Source organism: Lynx canadensis, chromosome F2 (assembly GCF_007474595.2).
Source record: "Lynx canadensis isolate LIC74 chromosome F2, mLynCan4.pri.v2, whole genome shotgun sequence".
Classification (NCBI taxonomy): Eukaryota; Metazoa; Chordata; class Mammalia; order Carnivora; family Felidae; genus Lynx; species Lynx canadensis.
In genome coordinates this window covers 16,092,948-16,111,999 of record NC_044320.2, presented here as the reverse complement: position 1 = coordinate 16,111,999, position 19,052 = coordinate 16,092,948, and the positions used below count along the sequence as shown (strand labels likewise).

General features: G+C 48.0%; 1 protein-coding gene across 1 annotated transcript in view; it reads left to right on the top strand.

Annotated features, from left to right (window-relative positions):
- Positions 1-19,052, top strand: part of FER1L6 (fer-1 like family member 6) — a 133,379-nt gene that overhangs the window by 63,519 nt on the left and 50,808 nt on the right. The window contains exons 20-22 of the mRNA XM_030304364.1: positions 2,470-2,594; positions 7,547-7,681; positions 10,993-11,142. Of these exons, the coding sequence (XP_030160224.1) occupies positions 2,470-2,594; positions 7,547-7,681; positions 10,993-11,142 (410 nt within the window). The remainder of the gene's footprint in view (positions 1-2,469; positions 2,595-7,546; positions 7,682-10,992; positions 11,143-19,052) is intronic.

Here is a 19,052-nt window from a genome sequence, read left to right as displayed (position 1 = left end):
CATTGCTTTCCATCCTGTCTTTAAAGAGGTCTCATCTTGGGGCATCTGGGTGGCTTAGCTGGTTAAGCATCTGACTTCAGCTCAGATCATGATCTCGCAGTTCACGAGTTCAAGCCCCATGTTGGGCTCTGTGCTGACAGCTCAGAGCCTGAAGCCTGCTTTGGATTCTGTGTCTTCCTCTCTACCCCTCCTCACCTCTCTCTCTCTCTCTCTCTCTCTCAAAAATAAATAAACCTTTAAAAAAATTAAAAAAAAGAGGTTTTATCTTTGGGTGAAAGACACTCATATCAAATTACCTTCTTATTTCTATAGATTCTATCTCTGGAGATCGAAAGTACCCAGACATATTGCTGTCCCAGCTGCTAACAATTCAAAGGAGAAGAAAGACTTTTTCATGAGCTTTCTGATCCTCTGCAGTGTGTTATTTTCATGGAGTGACCTAATAAACTTTCTCCGCTGTGCACTGACATTGATGGCTTTGGCTGCCTTCCAAACCCACTGGAGAATTTTGTTTCTTCACTCACTTGGTGCTTCAGAAAATATCCATCCAGCCAATAATTAGCTTGTACCTACATATGGCAGGCATGGTGGGAATATTAGTGGGGGATGTAGAGATGAGAGAGGGGTCATCTGGCCCTCGAGTGGGGGCAATCAGACACATCTCTCCCAACCGCAAGTAGAAAATGAACTACCACACAAACGACGGATCACCAAATTGTGAGAGCGAAGAGGAAACTGACTTTATCAGTCTAAGGGACAGAGCTGATAAGAGGTTTCAGAAAAACAAAAACTTTGACCAAATAAATGGTTCCCCCTAGCGTTGTGCAGCATACTGCCTACGTGGCTGCAGCTGGGGGCTCTGAGGGACACCCAGGTGGCCCCAGCTGCCACCATCACAGGTCACATTACAATAGTAACAGCCATACCAGCATCTTTATACAGTTTTAAAGTTCTTCCCATGTGTCAGGCACCTAGTCCTTTGATGTCCTACATTAACCCTCTGAGGAACTATTATTACCCCCATTTTATAGGTGGGAAACAAAGGCACAGAGAGGGTTAGTAACTTCGTGTGAGTCCATGTACAGACTTGTGTGACATAAGCCTAGGAGTGGCATGGGAGGGAAGAAGAGGGGGCATCTGCACCCTTAATTTAACAAAGTAATGCTAGTCAAACTGGTATGGAAGAGTTCCTGCATCCCAGTCCCACATCAATGCAAAACACTGATATCCTGAACACAGTATAGTATTGCCTTTGGGGGAGACAGGGAACAGGAGTGGGTAAGGGGGTAAAAAGGAGCAAGTGAACATAAAAAACAAGAGGGGCTTTACAAAGCCCCATGAACCCAGGAATATGACAGGTTCACTCTTACTTGGGACGCCCCCACTGAACCCTCATCTGCCCTCACCTGCAGCCCCCTCTTTGCTCCCATCCTCTCATCAGATGCGCTCACTCCTGCCTTTAATTAACCTCCATGCCCTCTGCCTGTATCTCTTACAGGACGCTAGTTCCTGGCCTCCTGTCACTGGGATGTAGATGCTGGTCTTATATTCTGCCCTCTTCCTGGAGCTCCCCGAGGGCAGAGAGCAAGGGCTGTCTTAGCCACCTCACAATCCTTAGACCAGACCGTACCTGGTACACAGTAGGCGCTCAAGATGACATTGGCTGGCTGAATGGAAGAATGGATGAGTGGTTGACTCAAGAGTTTATGGAAGCACTAGCTATTAGTGGAGCAGCCCCTTTCTCACACACACGTGCACATGCGGGCCAGTGGAAGCAGGGGAATTACTAAAACACAAAACGTGGTCTTTTAGAGGGGCGCCCGGGTGGCTCAGTTGGTTAAGCGTCCAACTTTGGCTCAAGTCATGAACTCACCATCCATGAGTTCGAACCCTGCGTTGGGCTCTGTGCCGACAGCTCAGAGCCTGGAACCTGCTTTGGATTCTGTGTGTGTATGTGTATGTGTGTGTGTGTGTGTGTGTCTGTGTCTCTCGCCGCCCCTTCCCTGCTTGCACTCTGTCTCTCTCTCAAAAATAAATAATAAACAGAAGAAAAAAATGTGGTCTTTTAGAAAGAGAAGGTGAATTTGGAATCTGACAGAAATGAAATCCAGGCTCTGGCATTTGATAGCTCTGCAAACCTGGAAAACTTGTGTAGCGTATTTTGTGAGCCATTTCCCTTATACATGTACGGGGATGATGATGATGATTATCTATGTAATCACAGGGCTCTTATGAAGATCAAAACCCATGATGTGGTGAGGGGGCCAAGGAGAATGCCTGGCTCCAAAGTTCCCCATAGATACCCCCTCTCCCCCTTTCTTCACTGCTTCTGTTTCAGTCTAGAGGCGGGTGGTGCTCCCGGTCTTGGCCTCTGGACACACTCATAGACGCACACGGCGCACAGACACCTGTTCGTACTCGCTGTTGGGGAGCGCCCACTGATGCCTGCCCGTTTCCATTTGTCCACAGCCCGGCATGTCTTTCAGCTGAGAGCGCACATGTATCAAGCCCGGGGCCTCATCGCAGCGGACAGCAGTGGACTCTCGGACCCCTTTGCCAAGGTCACATTCCTTTCCCACTGCCAGACCACAAAGGTAACCAGGGAAGCCCGCCTGCCTTCTCGTGGCCCACAGCTGATCCGCAGCAGAGCCCAGCAAAGAAAACAGCAGGGGCATGTTGCAAATACCTGTGTCTCTGGGTATGTTGATTTCAGACGCCAAAGCACACGTGCAAGGAAGGATTGCCGTGCAGAAGGTCTCTTGTTCCAGTGTGACCCACTGTCCTGCAGCCGAGATAGCATGCACCCGTAGTGAAGGAAGGGGGCTGGGGAAGAGGGATGAGGAGGAGAAGGGCACATCTAGCCCACCTGCCCAAGTGCTGGGCACAAGGCCAAGTTCAGTGGGGGAACAAACACGTGAGAAAACAGCACACAGACATGGCTGCATGAGGCTTATGAACCAACGTTTATTGAGGGTTCTTGGTGGGGAGGAGCGTTTTCCAGTTTTGTAGTCAGGAATCCCTAGACTTTGCACTGTTTTCTTTCTACTCACCAGCTGGGGGATTTGGGACACTTTCAAATTGTGCAATGTGGTGTCTCCCTCTGGAAAACACTACTTCCTAATGGATGGTGTGAGAATTAAAGGAAGTGGGTCTACACTGCTTTGCTCTGGGCTCTCTCCCTTTCCTAAACACTGAGTGCTGAAAAGTGAAAGTGTTCCTAATCAGTGGACATCCAATTGGACGCTTTTCCCATTAGATCGTATTCTCCAAGGACTGACTCTGTTCTGTGAGGATTCCGTGTTCTGAGAGAGGAGAGTTCACAAAGGATTTGCTCATCTCTGGGAGTTAAGACAAACACCAAGGGCCCAAAGAGACCTGAGGTTATGTTCTAGGTCATCTACTCTCTGGCCACATTTACTCACTAAACCTCCATCTGTCGTCTTAAAATATGACTGTTGTCAAGAAACCCAAAGTTAAGTGTATAAAGTGATTGATGAATGGAGGCCGTTATATTGGCTAATGTTACACGGGCTGACATTTCTCTCCAAAGTGAGGCCTGTAACCTGAGAGATTGCATTTGATTTGTGACCTTCAGACTGAGAGCATCTTGTCCATTTCTCCATCAGCTGCGGAGTTTTTGCTCTGTGACAGGTCCTTGCTGGGCTCGGGGGCTGCACCATGAAATATGCCATAACGTGGGGCCATAGAAAGACTTCCAAGAGCCACGGGAGAGGGATTAGTTCTGTGGGGGTGGGAATCGAGAGAGACCCCAGAAGGAAGGTGACCCCATCCTCACTTAGTGAAGGAGCATGAGAACACATGAAGCATGAGGGCTCCAGACTGCTTTCTCTTCTCTGTGTTTTCAGGGGTAGTGCATAGCTCAGTGATGACAGTATAGACTCTGGAGCCACATTGTTTGGGTTCAGGTCTAAGCTCTTTCATTTGCTTGTTGTGTGACCTTAAGCAAAGCTCTCACGATGATGACATTGTATCTATTTCCCAGAGGGTAAACCACCCAGGACAATGCCTTGCTTGTAATCTTTATGCGACTCCTTGTTATTGTCACTGAGGCTTCCCACCAGAAGCAAGGAGGATTCTCAAAGGGTGGACCCCTGGGGCTTTCCTCCATCTGCCACAAAACTGTGGGGTTCCAGGCCCTGGTGATCTCGGGGCCCTGGACGGGGAGGGGGTTTGAGTGAGCTCATTGGGCTGCTATGTGATTAATTTCCTATTTTGCCTCTCTATACAGTAGCTTTATTTGATTCAGACTTATATCTCAAAGGAACAAATGGCATTTATCAAATGATCGTGTGAAAGGGAAAACAGCTTCTGTTGAGGCCTGGACTTTGCCTCTATACTTTTGAACCAAGTACCTAATTTTTGTCAGTAATAATAGCTGCCATTTATCAAGAGCTCCCTACATGCCAGGCATAATGCCAAGCATCTTATATGCATAGTTTGCTACATCTCATGGCAGCCTAAAGGTGGGTGTTCTTAGTGTCCCCATTCTGCAGGTGAGAAGGGAAGGCTTAGGGACTATGTAGGTGGAAGGTGGTAAAGCCAAGATAGAAACCCACGTTGGTCCAGTTCCAAAGCCACTTTGCTTTCCATTTGGGTAAGTAAGGGCTCTGGATTCCCTCTGCTGTTTCAGTGCCATGCTGCCTCGGAGCCTGTGTGTGACATGCCCCACTCTCCTACCCTTCATGATGGAGAAAGCTGACCCTGTGGTCCTAGCTGTGCTCCACCGTTCACCCGGTAGCCCGTGCCTGAACTGACCACACAGAGCTCAGGGGGAGCAGTCTCGGCAGGCCTGGTCCCACAACCAGTCCTCTCTAAAATGACGTAACGATCTGAAATGTTTCAGAAGGGACACCCAGTTATTCCAGAGGTCACTGAGGATGTGGGATTTAGAAATCTCGTGGCGACCAAAGTATAAAGGGAAAGGGAGACAGCTCCCCAAAGAGAAAGGCTTCGGAGCCAGAAGGGGAGAAGGACTAAGTGGCTTGAGAGGAGCCTCAGAGGACAGGAGAGGACATGGCAGAGGGTGGGGAGTGTGGAGCCTGAGATTTCAAGCGATCAGAGTCCTGAGGACACAGACAGTCTCTTGTTAGACATGAGTACCCAGTGCACCAAGACCGGCATGTGGCAGGTGTTCAGTAACTGCTTACTCATTCATAAATACTGTCGTGGGGTCGAGTCGGGTGGGGAACAAGCACTTAGTGAGCAGCTACTGTGTGCCAGGCATTTAATACACTTTACCTCAGACAGTGGTCATAACAACTCTACAAGGTAGGCGCTAACCATTTACATGAGGGAAACTATGGTTCACGGGGGTGAAATCGCCTGCCCAGTTGGACAGAGGCAGATGATGAAACTAGGGTTCCATTCCAAAGGTATCTGATTCTAGAGCCATGCTACATCTGTAGTTTCTCACTCCTTCTTCAAAGTGTTAGCTAATTGCTACCAAAGTCTCCCAAACGTCATCAAATATGGTCACAATGCAGAGCTCCTTAAGGAAGATCTGAAGAGGTGGAGCTTAGTCACGGGCACCTTGGCAGAGAAGTGGGACAATGTACTTTTGTTTGGGTGAGCTTTTGGGGGACCTTTGGAAGGTGGCCACATTGTCCTTGTACTCATGGTAACAACTCTGAGGATAGGCCAATATCCATGCATTTATTCATGCGAAGAGCTCTTGAGCACCTGTTATACGCAGGATGCCATATTGGTGCCCAGTACTGTGCCTAGCACATTGTATGTTGAATGTATTAATAGATATATGTTGAATGAATGAATGCTGGCCTCTGTAATCTTATCAGATGGTATTTATAGCCCCAAGTGCCAAGGAAGCCGTCAAAATATTTCTACAGGAAAGATGCTGTGAGGATCATAAATTGCTTTGGTATTACATTTTTGTATGCGTACTGTGAAAGAGTTTGCATTTCTATTTTTAAAAGCAACATAAAAACCCAGGTTTCTTTGTGATGTCAGATAGCCATACAGGATAACCTTGCATCGCAACTATGTAACTCCTGTTCATAGGTTAGACGAAGCCGTTTTTCTCCTGTCCAAAAAGTTAAGGTTTTCTCTGAGATGTTATGTCAAAAACATCACTGTGTCTGAGGCATAGACGCAAAAAGCGAGCGAGGAAGGAAATTGTGGAATGCATATTTTTATGACTCACATAAAGAAGACGAATAAACAATTCTCTCCTGACCACAGTGCCAATGGTTTAATGTCTTGGCTAGAGATGACTCCTGATGTAAAAGTCTGAGATGACAGATTTATTCTTTGGAGTCCAGGAAGTTAGCTGGGGCTAGATCTCTCTCTCTCTGGCCCGCCTGGCATGCGCAGTGAGAAGTAAGGGTGTAGTTCAGAGGGAGTGTGGAAATTCCCCAGGACCCAGCAGCCATTGTGCTGTGTTCACCTGTGAAATGACCCGTTTGTCTGCACATCCTGGGAAAGGGGGAAATGTTCCAAGACTAGCCTCACACATTAACAGCCTAGTTTCTGCCCAGATGCAGAATCTACCCATACTGCAGACAGCCCTGGTCTTCGGCTCTGTGATACTGGCAGGTGTACAAGTATCCATGTAACTAGAGTAGAGGATACAAGACCAATGACACCCCTCTGAAGGTAGCAGTTGAATGGCCTGGCATGGGGGGCTGTGAACCACCTTTGGGTGAGGCACTCACAGTTCCCAACCAATAATGCAGACTGTTGTCCTCTGTCCTTTGGTATCTCCATCCGTATGATGGACACAGCCAATTACCAATGTCACAGTTTGCCATCTTAGAAAAAAAGATGTCATGCAAAATGGTGAAGGTTATTTTGAAGACGCTGGTTCGTTCAATGCAAATGTCCACAAAACAGTACAATTCCATGCAAGGAATGTTAGAGTTAACCCCCACTTTGAGTATTTGAGGACAAAATTTTATTTGCTCGTAAGTGAAGCATCACTAGATCTCCTTCATCCTCAATTTGCCCTCCCATAAAACAGAGATAATATTAGCATCTACTTGGTGAGGGTGGATGAGGCTAGCAGCCTGGGCTTTGGTACCAGATGAGTCGGGTCGAATCCCAGTTCTGCCACTTCCTGGCTCCAGACAAGTGAGCCTTGGTTTCCTGATCTGTAAAATGTGAGTAGGTAACTGTATCCACCTCCCAGGACAGTTGTGAAATTTGAACGGGGCTGTGCATGTAAAGTGCAACAGTTGGTACCCAGTACTCAACACAGGGGAGCTGGTGTCGCCAGCACAGCGCTACTGGGAGGATTGAGTTGAAGTTATGTATGCAAATAAGGTGTTAATCATTGCAGGGGCTGTACTCATGAACTTCTGTAAGCTCTCTGGGGCAGGGAATCTGCATCCCCTAGCATCTAGTACCCAGTGGTAGTATGTCGGTTTGTGTCATCACTTGGATGTTAAAGGACTGAGCGAGGATGACAAGGTTCTCTTTGCCCTCCACAAGTAACTGTTGAAGGAATGCACCTCGCCCCCTACAACCCTATCGAGTGAGCTTTTGCTTTTCTTTCGGCCCCACCTTCCAGGTCATTTCCCAAACCCTCTCCCCAACCTGGAACCAGATGCTGCTGTTCAATGACTTGGTGCTGCACGGAGACCAGAAGGAGCTGGCGGAATCCCCGCCTTTGGTGGTGGTGGAGCTGTATGACAGCGACGCAGTGGTGAGTGTCCCGGGCAGTGCCGACTGAGCACTTTATCTAACCAGCCTGCGACTGCTCAGGGCTCTAGAGGTGCCCGGAGGCCATTCTGGGAAAATGATGATTTATAGAACCAGGAATGTTGGTGACGATCATTTGCTGTGCTAAAGGGCTTTTCACTCAGGTTTCCCATTAGTTTGCAAGTAGAATAGGATCCGGGTCACAAAACTTTAGTGGACACACGCTTCTTCAGGAATAAGATACTTGTATAGACTTACCTGCACGTGTACCCAGCCCCCAGGTGTCCTATTGCTACTCAATAGAAACGCTGAGTGAAAATGTCCAGGCATCTTGAAAACCAGAGGTGCTTACTGACCTTGCTTGGCTGGGGGGACCTGGGTGGGTATTGTCACCAAGTCAGCCTTTGTAGCTGGGTCATCTTTCTCTTGGTTTTGCTTCCAAGCCCTGCAACAACACATTCATCCCTATCCCATTTCCGTTACGATGTTAACCAGACTTCTTCCTCTCCAAAGATGTCTGTGTTCCCCACTGAGTAGATTCAAAAGCTTATTGGAGGATTTTTTTTTAATTACTATGACAAAACTTCTTTATTTTATCATTTTTTCTTCTTTTTTAAATTAAAAAGTCTAAAGGCTAAGGCTTATTTATTTTTTTCGATGTCTTTACCTCCTTGGGAAGTTGCAGAAGCACAATATATTAAGTACAACAGTCGTTCCAAGAAGCCTTCCTAAAGCCCCCTCACGTCCTCAAGCATGCTGGCAGCTCTGACCTTGATTCAAGGTCAGAAGAGATTAGGATGGGAGAATTATAGAAGGTGAGCGGGGATTTCGGAGAGCACGAACCCCCTCTTGCTTCCTGGAGAAGGAAACAGAGACCCAGGAAGGTCAAAGGCCTTGTTCAAGGTCACAGGTAGCTGGAGGTAGAGTCAGAACTTGAACCTAGCCTCCTGTGTCCAAACTTTCTTGCATATGTGGGAGTATCTGTAGCTGTATCCCTTCAGACACACATATTCTGCTTTTCCAGAATCACTCTCTCTGTACCCTGTTCCTCCAGCTATAAATTGGAGCTGTCAATTGTATATATTTAGGGAGTATGAGTTCCACTGTTGTGCATATAGTATAAATTTTCTGTGGAGATAGTCACAAGATAAATACCTTTTAAATTTTGTTGCTAACGACATGGTTCCATTCCTAACTACTTTTTATTTGAAAACCAGGAACAATAATCAAGCATCTTTGCAAACTCTTAAACCAACCCGTGTGGCTACATGGATTTCCCTTTGCTTTTCAGACCTCTTCCAGAGCCCCGTTCTACAATTACCTTCCTGAGCCCCACCCAAGCCAGTCCCTTCGTAGAAACACAAGCCTACATTCTCACATTGAAATGAAAAGGAAAAGTAGGAGAGAAAAAAGATATGAAAACTTTGCCTCTTCTTCCTGGAGAGATACATGTAGGTGCCCAGAAGGTTCTGTTTACACCTGCAGCTACGCCGAGCCCCCGGCCCTATGGTGACGATCAGATGATTACATTCTGACTCTGCCAATCTAGAGCTTTCTCTCACTCTCCAGTGGCTTGTAGCCCTCATTAGGGCCTGCTGCCTCTCTAAGCAATGCGTTTATATTTGGCAAATTAGTTACTTGGGTTTAGCTTTGCTGTTTTGTTTCCAGGGCAGTTGTACTTAATTATTCCCAGCTAGGATCATGACAAAACAGTTCGACAGCAGACGGCTTGTGTCTTGACCTGTGTCATGCCATAGCTCCACCATACGAGGGACAGTTCTGACCCCACCTGTGGACACCAGCAGGCAGCTTTGTTTGTTTTAAAGTCAAAAATAATCACAAAATCATCAAATAATCATTAGTTTAAACTAAACACCATTTCCGCCTCAGCCAAGGCTCTCTCTACAGCCGGGAATGCAGGTGCTGGTTTATGAGTCCAAAGGCAGCGGAGCAGGGCAGCTGCTAAACCCAGCCTCAGCCAGAAGAGAATGTGGGCGCTGGCCTTGTACTTTGGAAGTCATTAATCCGACAGCTTTCACTCAATAAATAGGTAACGAGTGCCTGCCCTGTGCTGGGGGTCACAGCAGTATGTAAAACAGGCAATGCCGCCACATGGAGTTTACATTCCAGCCATTCCTGAGATAAATGGGGAAACAGCCCCAACCTCCAGCCCCATGCTGCTCCTGGGGGAAGCCAGCCCCAGGTTCTTGGGAGCAGGTATGGGAAGAGACAGGAGATGGTGCTATCTCATAGTGTTTTTTCGTTTTGTTTTGTTCTTTGTTTTTTGTGGTTTTTTTGGTGCTCGTAGTTCTTTTTTTTTTTTTTTTTTTTTAATTTTTTTTTTTTTTTCAACGTTTATTTGTTTTTGGGACAGAGAGAGACAGAGCATGAACGGGGGAGGGGCAGAGAGAGGGAGACACAGTATCGGAAACAGGCTCCAGGCTCTGAGCCATCAGCCCAGAGCCTGACGCGGGGCTCGAACTCACGGACCGCGAGATCGTGACCTGGCTGAAGTCGGACGCTTAACCGACTGCGCCACCCAGGCGCCCCTTGGTGCTCGTAGTTCTTAAAGAAACTTGCGGTCCGTATATATACATACGTACAAAACTATCTTAGTGGCCTCTTTTATTACCAAGAAAAATAGAGCAGAACTGCTCTATCACCTGAATATACTGACCTTCATCATTATCATCATCATCGTCATCATCATGGCCATAGTCATCATATTACCATGTATTGAGCGCTTGATGTATACCAGTCACTGTGCAAAGCACCCACATCATTAAGTCAAACCTCATGGCCCCATTAACAAGTAGTATTTTTAATTCCTTTTAAGGCATGAGGCTCAAAATTGACTAAATGGCCCAAGGCCATAGAGCTGGAAAGTAGCAGATTTGGGAACACAGACTCAGGTGTGCCTGGACTTCAAAGCTCACGTTCCTGACCACGATGGTGTCCTGCCCTGGAGAGCTTTGGGAATGCTTGCTGCCACCTTATTTCTTCTTTTCCCTTTCAAGTCTACCCTAGATGATCATTTTAACTTTCTTCCACTGAGCTCTATATGCTGAGAAGAGAGAACCCATAACAGCCTTGGGCCCAGAAGTTTTCCCTGGGAGCCCACATGGAATTTCCTGACCCCCAAGCTTTGGTAAGGGGTAAGAGGCATTTGGCAGAAGAAGAGAGTGAGATAGTAGCAAGAGGGAGACACTGAGGCTAATGGCTTTGTCAAGATTATTTTTTAAAGTGCACTGATGCAGGTCAGAACCAGGTAGGTAACCATCGGGGACAAATTCCTTTCTTTTCTTTCTGCCTTAGGGGAAGCCAGAATATTTGGGGGCCACAGTGGCTGCTCCTGTTGTGAAGCTAGCTGACGAGGACTATGAGCCACCCAGGCTGTGCTATCACCCTATCTTTTGTGGGAGCCTCTCTGGAGGGGACCTCCTTGCTGTATTTGAACTGCTGCAGGTAAGTGAACCAGAGGTCATTGGCCCCAGACATCTACCTCATCTTCCCGGCCAGAGCATTTCCATGAAGCTGTGCTTGGCCACTCTCTGCTGTCCTGTGTCTAGAGGGGTCTCCTTCTCAGGATCTGGGAGCCGCCACTCAAGAATTCAGGTGACACGGGCTATTTCTAGAGCCCTTGTGCTGTATGGGTCAGAGTCCCAGGATGAAAACTCCTTCTGGGTTTGGCCAGCAATGCTTGAGCAGCCCTATATGCAAATCATGGAGTTCATACAGACTGTGGGAGGATATGAGGCAGGAAGGGAGCAAACTCGTGGGCACTTACCACGTGGGATGTTCAGTGCCTCATGTAACTTTCATGACATAGACCTCCCTCAAGCCTTTTGAGATAGGTGTTAGGATTCCCATTTTCCACATTGTAAATCGAGAATTAGTGCAATTCTTTGCCCTGCTTCATCATTCAGCTAAGACCTGAAATGAGACTTTTTTTTAAGAGAGAGAGAGAGAGAGAGAGAGAGGCAGGCAGAGAGAGAGGGAGAGAGAATCCCAAGCAGGCTCCACGCTCAGTGCAGAGTCTGACATGGGGCTCAATCTCACAACCCTGAGATCATGACCTGAGCTGAAATCAAGAGTCAGATGCTTCACTGACTGAGCCACCCAGCAGCGCCTGAACTGAGACCTTTCAAACCTTTTGCTCCTTACACTGCATCACATAGTTTCCTGAAGACAGGGAGCTCTTAATCAGTCCCACTAAGGCATAGGGGAATTTATGAATATGTGCCTCAGAAGCCTTTTCCAGAAAGTAGAGGCAGGATACTGGGGCGGGAAGCTGAGACTCTCAGGTCTGACTGTCCAGTGGAAAACCAAATGGGACATGGAGAAGACCTGGAGAAGAAGTGATGGGGCCCGGGGGCTGTTTTAGAGACCGCTGCATTCACCGAGGCAGGTGGCACTATCCCTTTGGGTCAGACCAGTTCCTCTATAGGTAAGCCTATTTTTCAGAAATCCCATTTTAAAAAGTTCACCTGGTAGAGAACCTAGAAGGCCAGCACTCCTAACACAGAGAGATAAGGGAGAAGGAAGGGTAAGAGAGTCGGATCCCATGGGTGTGGATCTCATTTCCACCACTTAGGTAGTACGTGACCTTGGGTAAGCTACTTCATCTCTCTGTTTCGCTTGCAAAATGAGGATGATGATCAGTGTCCTGAAAGTGCCTGGCATGGAATAAACACTCAACTAAAACCACGTATTTTATTATTAGTAGTAATATGTCATGTAATATTGAAGCAAAATGTCTAGTCCCACCTGCTTATTTCAGGGGAAGAAATTGAGCTGGGTAGAGAGGTAACAACTTGCTCAACACGGCAGGTCAGGGCCTAGAATCTAGGTATACTGATTGATCCCCCTGATTGCTGGGGAGCCTGGAAAGCATGATGGAGCAGGGATAGCCGAGAGGCTAGGCACCCCTGCATTCAAATCCAAAGTGCCCGCACCTGCAGCTGGGGCTTGAGTATGGCTACAGGGGTGAGTTCAAAGAATCACCCCACTTTGTGGTCTGGTTTTTGCTTCAGTTAAGGCAGAATTTTTTATTTTTTTCCATTATTTTTTTTAGGGAGAGAGAAGGAGAGGGGGAGAGAGGGAGAGAGAGAAGGAGAGAGAATCCTAAGCAGGCTCCATGCTCAGCACTGAGCCCAATGTGGGGCTCAATCCCATGACCCTGGGATCCTGACCTGGGCAGAAATCAAGAGTCAGATGCTCAACCAACTGAGCCCTCATGTACCCCAGAGAAGCACTTTTTAAGGATAGAATGGTTGCCTTAGAGAAAGAGTGAGCTCTCTGTCGGGGGAACTGAAGCTAAGTGAACCCTAGGAGGACAGAGGAGTAGGAATTCAGGCATTGGCTCCAGCCCTACAATGGCTGCAGCCTCGGAAGGTAGGAGTGAGGACTAGAAACATGTTTGTCTTACAAGTCGTAGGTTCTAGGATTCCAGGATGACAAACCAAGAGAGATTCTAATAAAACCAGCTCCCACCAGATGGATGCGTGTTACACAGAAACATTTGCTGTTAGAACTGAAAATGACCTTCGAAACCAGCTGGTCCCATCTTTCCTCAAGTGAAAGTCCTGGCAATTGTAGGCTTTCAACGACTGATTTTAGGTTGAAAGCAGGTAGAGCATGATAAATAATACTGTCAAATCAGTATGGAGGGAGTTTTGCCCTCCTCCTCACCCCCAGGTTTACTGAGATATAGTTGACATGTAACGTTGTATACGTGTAAGGTGTACAACATGATTATTTCATATAGCACATATTATGAAATGATGACCACGATGGAAGTTAGTTATCAAATCCATCTCACATAGCTATCGAACCTCACATAATTACCTTTTCGTGTGTGTCTTAGCAACTTTCAAGTACCCAAGTTAACTGTAATCACCATGCTGTGCACTGGATCCCCAGAACTTATTCATCTTATAATTGGAAGTCTGTACCCTCCGACCAGCAGCTCCCAATTTCCCCCACCCCATCTCCCACCCCCTGTCCGTGACAACCACCAGCCTACATGCTGTTTCTGGGATTTCAGCTTTGTTAGATCCCACATGAAAGTGAAATCATACAGCATTTGTCTTTCTCTGTTGACTTATCTCAACCTGATGCCCTCAAGGTCCATCCATATCGTGGCAAATGGAGTTTTGATCCTTGTATCTACTTCCAGCAGAAATTCCAGTTTGATGCCTGTCCATCTAGAAGATCTCTCTTCACTTGCAATCTTCCTTTTTAAGAAAGAGCACAGGCTTCAGGCTCAGAGCCTTTGAAAAAGATCGACGTTACCAATAGGAACATTTCCCAAAGTCTGCTTCTTGGGACACCAGTCCAAATATAGAGAAAGGAAAGTGTACGAGATGTTTCACGGGACATATTCCAATAACCTGTTTGGTTTTCATTGGTTTTATCTTTAAAGTTGCTTTTCATTTACAGCAAGTGGTACTTTTTTACTTAGCATCAGAAAGTTCCCTTTTTAAGAACAAAATATGCCTAACAAAAATGTTCACTGGATGAAAGTACAGGCGATAAAAGCGGTAGAGGAATGGCCGGCTTGGGAAAACCAGGTCTAGCGCAAGACTCCCGTTTTATACGTCAGGAGGCCTAGGCTCAGGGTTAACGGACTGGGATTCAGTCAGCTGCTCTTTTCAGGACAGGAAGCTGCCTGACGGGCTCTGAGACTGAGTCCCCTAGTCCCTCAGTGAAGGGCTGGGTGACTGATCCCTACAGGCCCCCTGAGGGCTTAGCACCCTGGGTTTCATGGTCCTCCCTCCCTCCCTCCCTCCCTCCCTCCCTCCCTCCATGCTGAGGGCCCCCCTCGCCCTTCCTCCCTCCCTCCCTCCCTTCATGCTGAGGGCCCACTCCCCACCTTCCTCCCCCCTTCCCTTCATGCTGAAGGTCCCCCCTCAAAGATGAGGGCCCCCCTTCCCCCTCCTTCCTTCCCTCCCTTCATGCTGAGGGTCCCACTTCCCCCTTCCTCCCTCCCTCCCTTCATGCTGAGGGCCCAACTTCCCACCTTCCTCCCCCCTTCCCTTCATGCTGAAGGTCCCCCCTCAAAGATGAGGGCCCCCCTTCCCCCTCCTTCCCTCCCTTCCTCCCTTCATGCTGAGGGTCCTCCTTTCCCCTTCCTCCCTCTCTTCCTTCATGCTGAGGGCCCAACTTCCCACCTTCCTCCCCCCTTCCCTTCATGCTGAAGGTCCCCCCTCAAAGATGAGGGCCCCCTTTCCCCCTCCCTCCTTTCCTCCCTTCATGCTGAGAGCGCAACTTCCCACCTTCCTCCCCCCTTCCCTTCATGCTGAGGGCCCCCCTTCCCCCTTCCTCCCTCCCTCCCTTTATACTGAGGGCCCACTCCCCACCTTCCACCCCCCTCCCCTTCATGATGAAGGTCCCCCCTCAAAGATGAGGGTCCCCCTCTCCCTTCATCCCTTCCTACCGCCCTTCATGCTGAGGGTCCCCATTCAAAGATGGGGGTCTCCCCCCTACCCCCTTCCTTCCCTTCATGCTGAGGGCCCCCTTCCCCTCCCTCCCTCCCTCTCTTCATGTTGAGGGTCCCCACTCAAAGATGAGGGTCTACCCCCTTCCCCTTCCCTCCCTCCACTGCTGAGGGTGCCAGGGAAGATCCTGCTGCTTCCTGACAGCTGCATTAATTGTCAGAGGTGAGCAGCCTGGGAGATACAATTCATTAAGGTTTCATTAGGACTTCTCATTTCATTGCTTGTTCAAAAAGTAATTTGATCAGCGCGACTGTCTTAGTACGTGGATCCGGTACGTGCTGAGAAGGAAGAGCTGGAAAATGCCTTCATTTGTCACCAGCTGCTCTCAGTTTTCATCTGTGGGTGGTTTGCTTCAGCCTCTCCACCTCCATTACCGAAACACTTCCCTGTCTCAGAAGGATTTGGTAACCTGGCTCTTCCATGTCCAGACTGAATTAAGTGTTTCCATTTCCTTCCCCTACCCAAGCCCGCAGCCCCCTGTCCGTCCGTCCAGTGCTGGCTCATTGACCCCACTGTTCGCCACTGTTCTCTGCCTGGAAAACTCAGACTCCGCTTTCATTCTTCCCTTTGTGTGTGCACCCTTAGCCAGGCCAAGCCCGTCCTCGAATGGTTTCCATCTTCCCTGCTGCCATATTCCTCACCAGGAACGTTGCATTGGCCTCTTTCCTGGTCTTCTAGCTTCTTACCCCTTTCTTGTTCATTTCATCCTCCACATTCCTTCCAGAAGACAAGTTAACCCATTTCACTGTTGTCTTCAGAAATCGTCAGTGGCTCCCTGCTTCTTACCTCCAGAAACATTTCTTAAAGTCTATTTTGTGGAATACCAAATACAGTCCCTCTACACACAGTGAGGAGACACTTAGGGAAATGCTTCATACTATATCCCTCTTGGGGATTTGGAATATTTGGAATACCTATTACCATGGTAAACACTCAGAAGATCCAAATGTTTCTAAATTTTGTGACTATGAAACTCTGTGTGTGTGTGTGTGTGTGTGTGTGTGTGTGTGATAAGTCTTCATATCTCATGGAAAGGAAGGAGAATAGGAGAATGTCAGATCTCTGTAGCTTGGCATTCAAGCTGTCCCAAAACTTGTCTTCAGCCTCACACTTCCTCATATTACTCTGCATATCTATGGCCTCTTGACGCCAGGCCACTCCGAGTTCCCTGGCCTCACCTCACAGGTGCGTTCCTCTGTTTGTGGCCCTGCTGTTAGCCCATCCAGAAAGGTCTTCCCTCCGCCCACACCGGCTTCTGCACTGCGCTCTTCCATTTAAGGTAATGGTCATCACCAAAGTTCAGAACAAGAGACGCCTCCTCCGGGAAGCTCTCCCCATCCTCACCTCAGTCAAATCAAATGTTTTCTACCATCCTACAGCACATTGCCTCTTTTTAAAATTCAGGCCATGGTAAGGCCAATTGTTTACAGGCTTATGTCCACTAATCTGTAAGTGTTTTGAAGGCAGGACTATTTCAATCATTCATTCATGCAAACACATGTTATTGAGTGTTCGTTATGTGTCAGGCATGTTCTTAAGAATAGGGGTACCTGGGTGGCTCAGTCAGTTTAGTGTCCGGCTCTTTATTTCGGCTCAGGTCATGATCTCACGGTTCGTGAGGTGGAGCCTGTGTTGGGCTCTGTGCGGACAGCGTGAAGCCTGCTTGGGATTCCCTCTCTCCCTCACTCTCTGCCCGCCCCCCACTCATGCTCACGCACACCCTCTCTCTCTCTCAAAAATAAACATTAAAAAAAATGCATCAGTGAATAAAACAGAAAACTCCCGCCCTCATGGGACATATATTCTAGTGAGGGGAAGATAATAGAGGATACTATGTAAATGGTAAGGTAACAACAGTGTGATAAATGCTAAGAAGAGAAGGTAATGCACTGTGAGGTGTGGAAGGGAATGTGTGTTGGGGGAGAGGGCAGGGTCAACATTTTAGGCATCCAGGGAAGCCTCACTGAGAAAGTGGTATTTAAGTCAAGACCTGGAAGGTCCTGGTGAGTAGGCCATGCAGGTGTATGGGCAAAGAGCGTTAGATGCAGAGGGAACAGCAAATGCCAGCCCCTGAAGCCTGAGTACACCTGGCATCTTCAAGGCCCAGCAAGGACATCAGTGTGGCTGCAGTGGAGTGTAGACGAAATCAGAGGAGGAAGATCACATGGAGTGCTGTAAGGAGTTTGGCTTTTATTCCATAAAAGATGGGGAGCCAAGAGAGGATTTTGAGCATCTGACTTATGTTGAAAACTATGGATGCTGGATTGAGTATATGTTGAAGGGGCCCAGGGGAAACAAGGAGGGCGACTGGGAGGCTCTTCAGGTAATCCATACTGGAGGACTGAAGAACTTGGATCAAGAGTGTAGCCACGAGGGGCACCTGGGTGGCTCAGTCGGTTAGCGTCCAGCTTTGGCCCAGGTCATGATCTCGTGGTCTGTGAGTTCGAGCCCCGCATCGGGCTCTGTGCTGACAGCTCAGAGCCTGGAGCCTGCTTCACGTTCTGTGTCTCCCTCTCTCTACCTCTCCCCCACTCATGCTCTGTCTCTTTCTCTCTCTTGAGAAATGAATAAACATTAAAAAAAATTAAAAATCGTTTTTAAAAAGTGTAGCCCTGAGAAAAGAGGATTCTGTGCGGTCCACAGGATTGACTGATGAATTGGCAGTAGAATGGATGAGAGTCATCTCCACATCACACATGGAAGCCAACACTAATGTTTCTCTCATAGGAGACTCTCGATACAATATTTTCAGGCATGTTTCACTTGCTCACAAAAATATGTAGAGAAAATTGGAGCCTAGGACGATAATTGTTTTCCTTGCACAAGGATTGAAATTCGCCTTTGAGGTCGTTTGGGGCACTAGGAATCCTAGATCGCCTGAATCCAGCTGAAGAGTAAGATGGTGTGCATTTGAGCTTCCGCCGTTGCCGTTTCCGGTTGATGCTTGCTTCTAGGGAACTTGCATGTGCCTGAGTGTGCTAAGTGCCCTGCGTGCTGTCCCCGACGTTCTTCACAGCAACCCACGAATTAGATATCATGATCTTCGCTTCACAAAGATGACGGAACTCAGAGACACTGAGCAACTTTGCCAAGTTCACACAGCTAGCAAGCAATGGAGGTCTAGACCGTACTGCCCACGGCACCAAAGGAGAGGGCTAATGCAAGTATAAATGATGGGCTGAGGGACCCGGAGGATGCAGAAGGGCTTCTGAGCAGCAGTGACTTTTCAGTCACTGATGAGCAGGGCTGGGACTAGGGCCCTGAGAGTGGCACCTCCCTAAATTTTGCTACCCTAGGTCTTTGTCCTGGCCCTGCATCTGGACCTCCTTTGAGGTCCTGAGATTTTGTCTCCACTGGGAAATTAGAGCTGGGATATCAGCTTTTGGACCAGCCTATTCAACCCACCTCCAATGCTTACATCTTGCCTTCGTAAGCGTTCTTTTCCTTTTTTTAAGTTTATTTATTTATTTTGAGAGTGTGTGTGTGTGAACAGGGGACGAGCAAAGAGAGAGTCCCAATCCCAATCCCAGTGCAGGGCTCGAACTCACAAACTGCTAGATCACGACCTCAGCTGAAACTGAGAGTCAGACGCTTGACCTACTGAGCCACCCAAGTGCCCCGTAACGATTCTTTCTCTCCCTCTGGGCCCAATTATAAGCCAGCAGCTGACCCATTTCCCTGTGAAAATGTCTAATCTTGGCTGGGAGCAGAGTCATTCAGTCTACACCACAGTGTGGAGCCCTTCAAGGTCCGTGTTGAGCTCAAGGGCATCTGTCAGGCACCGTGGGACAGACCTTCTTCAGGACATTTTCCAGGGGCCCCGGATGAGGAAACATGTGGTACTTTGACAAAAGCCCAGCCAGGGGCCCCATCGAT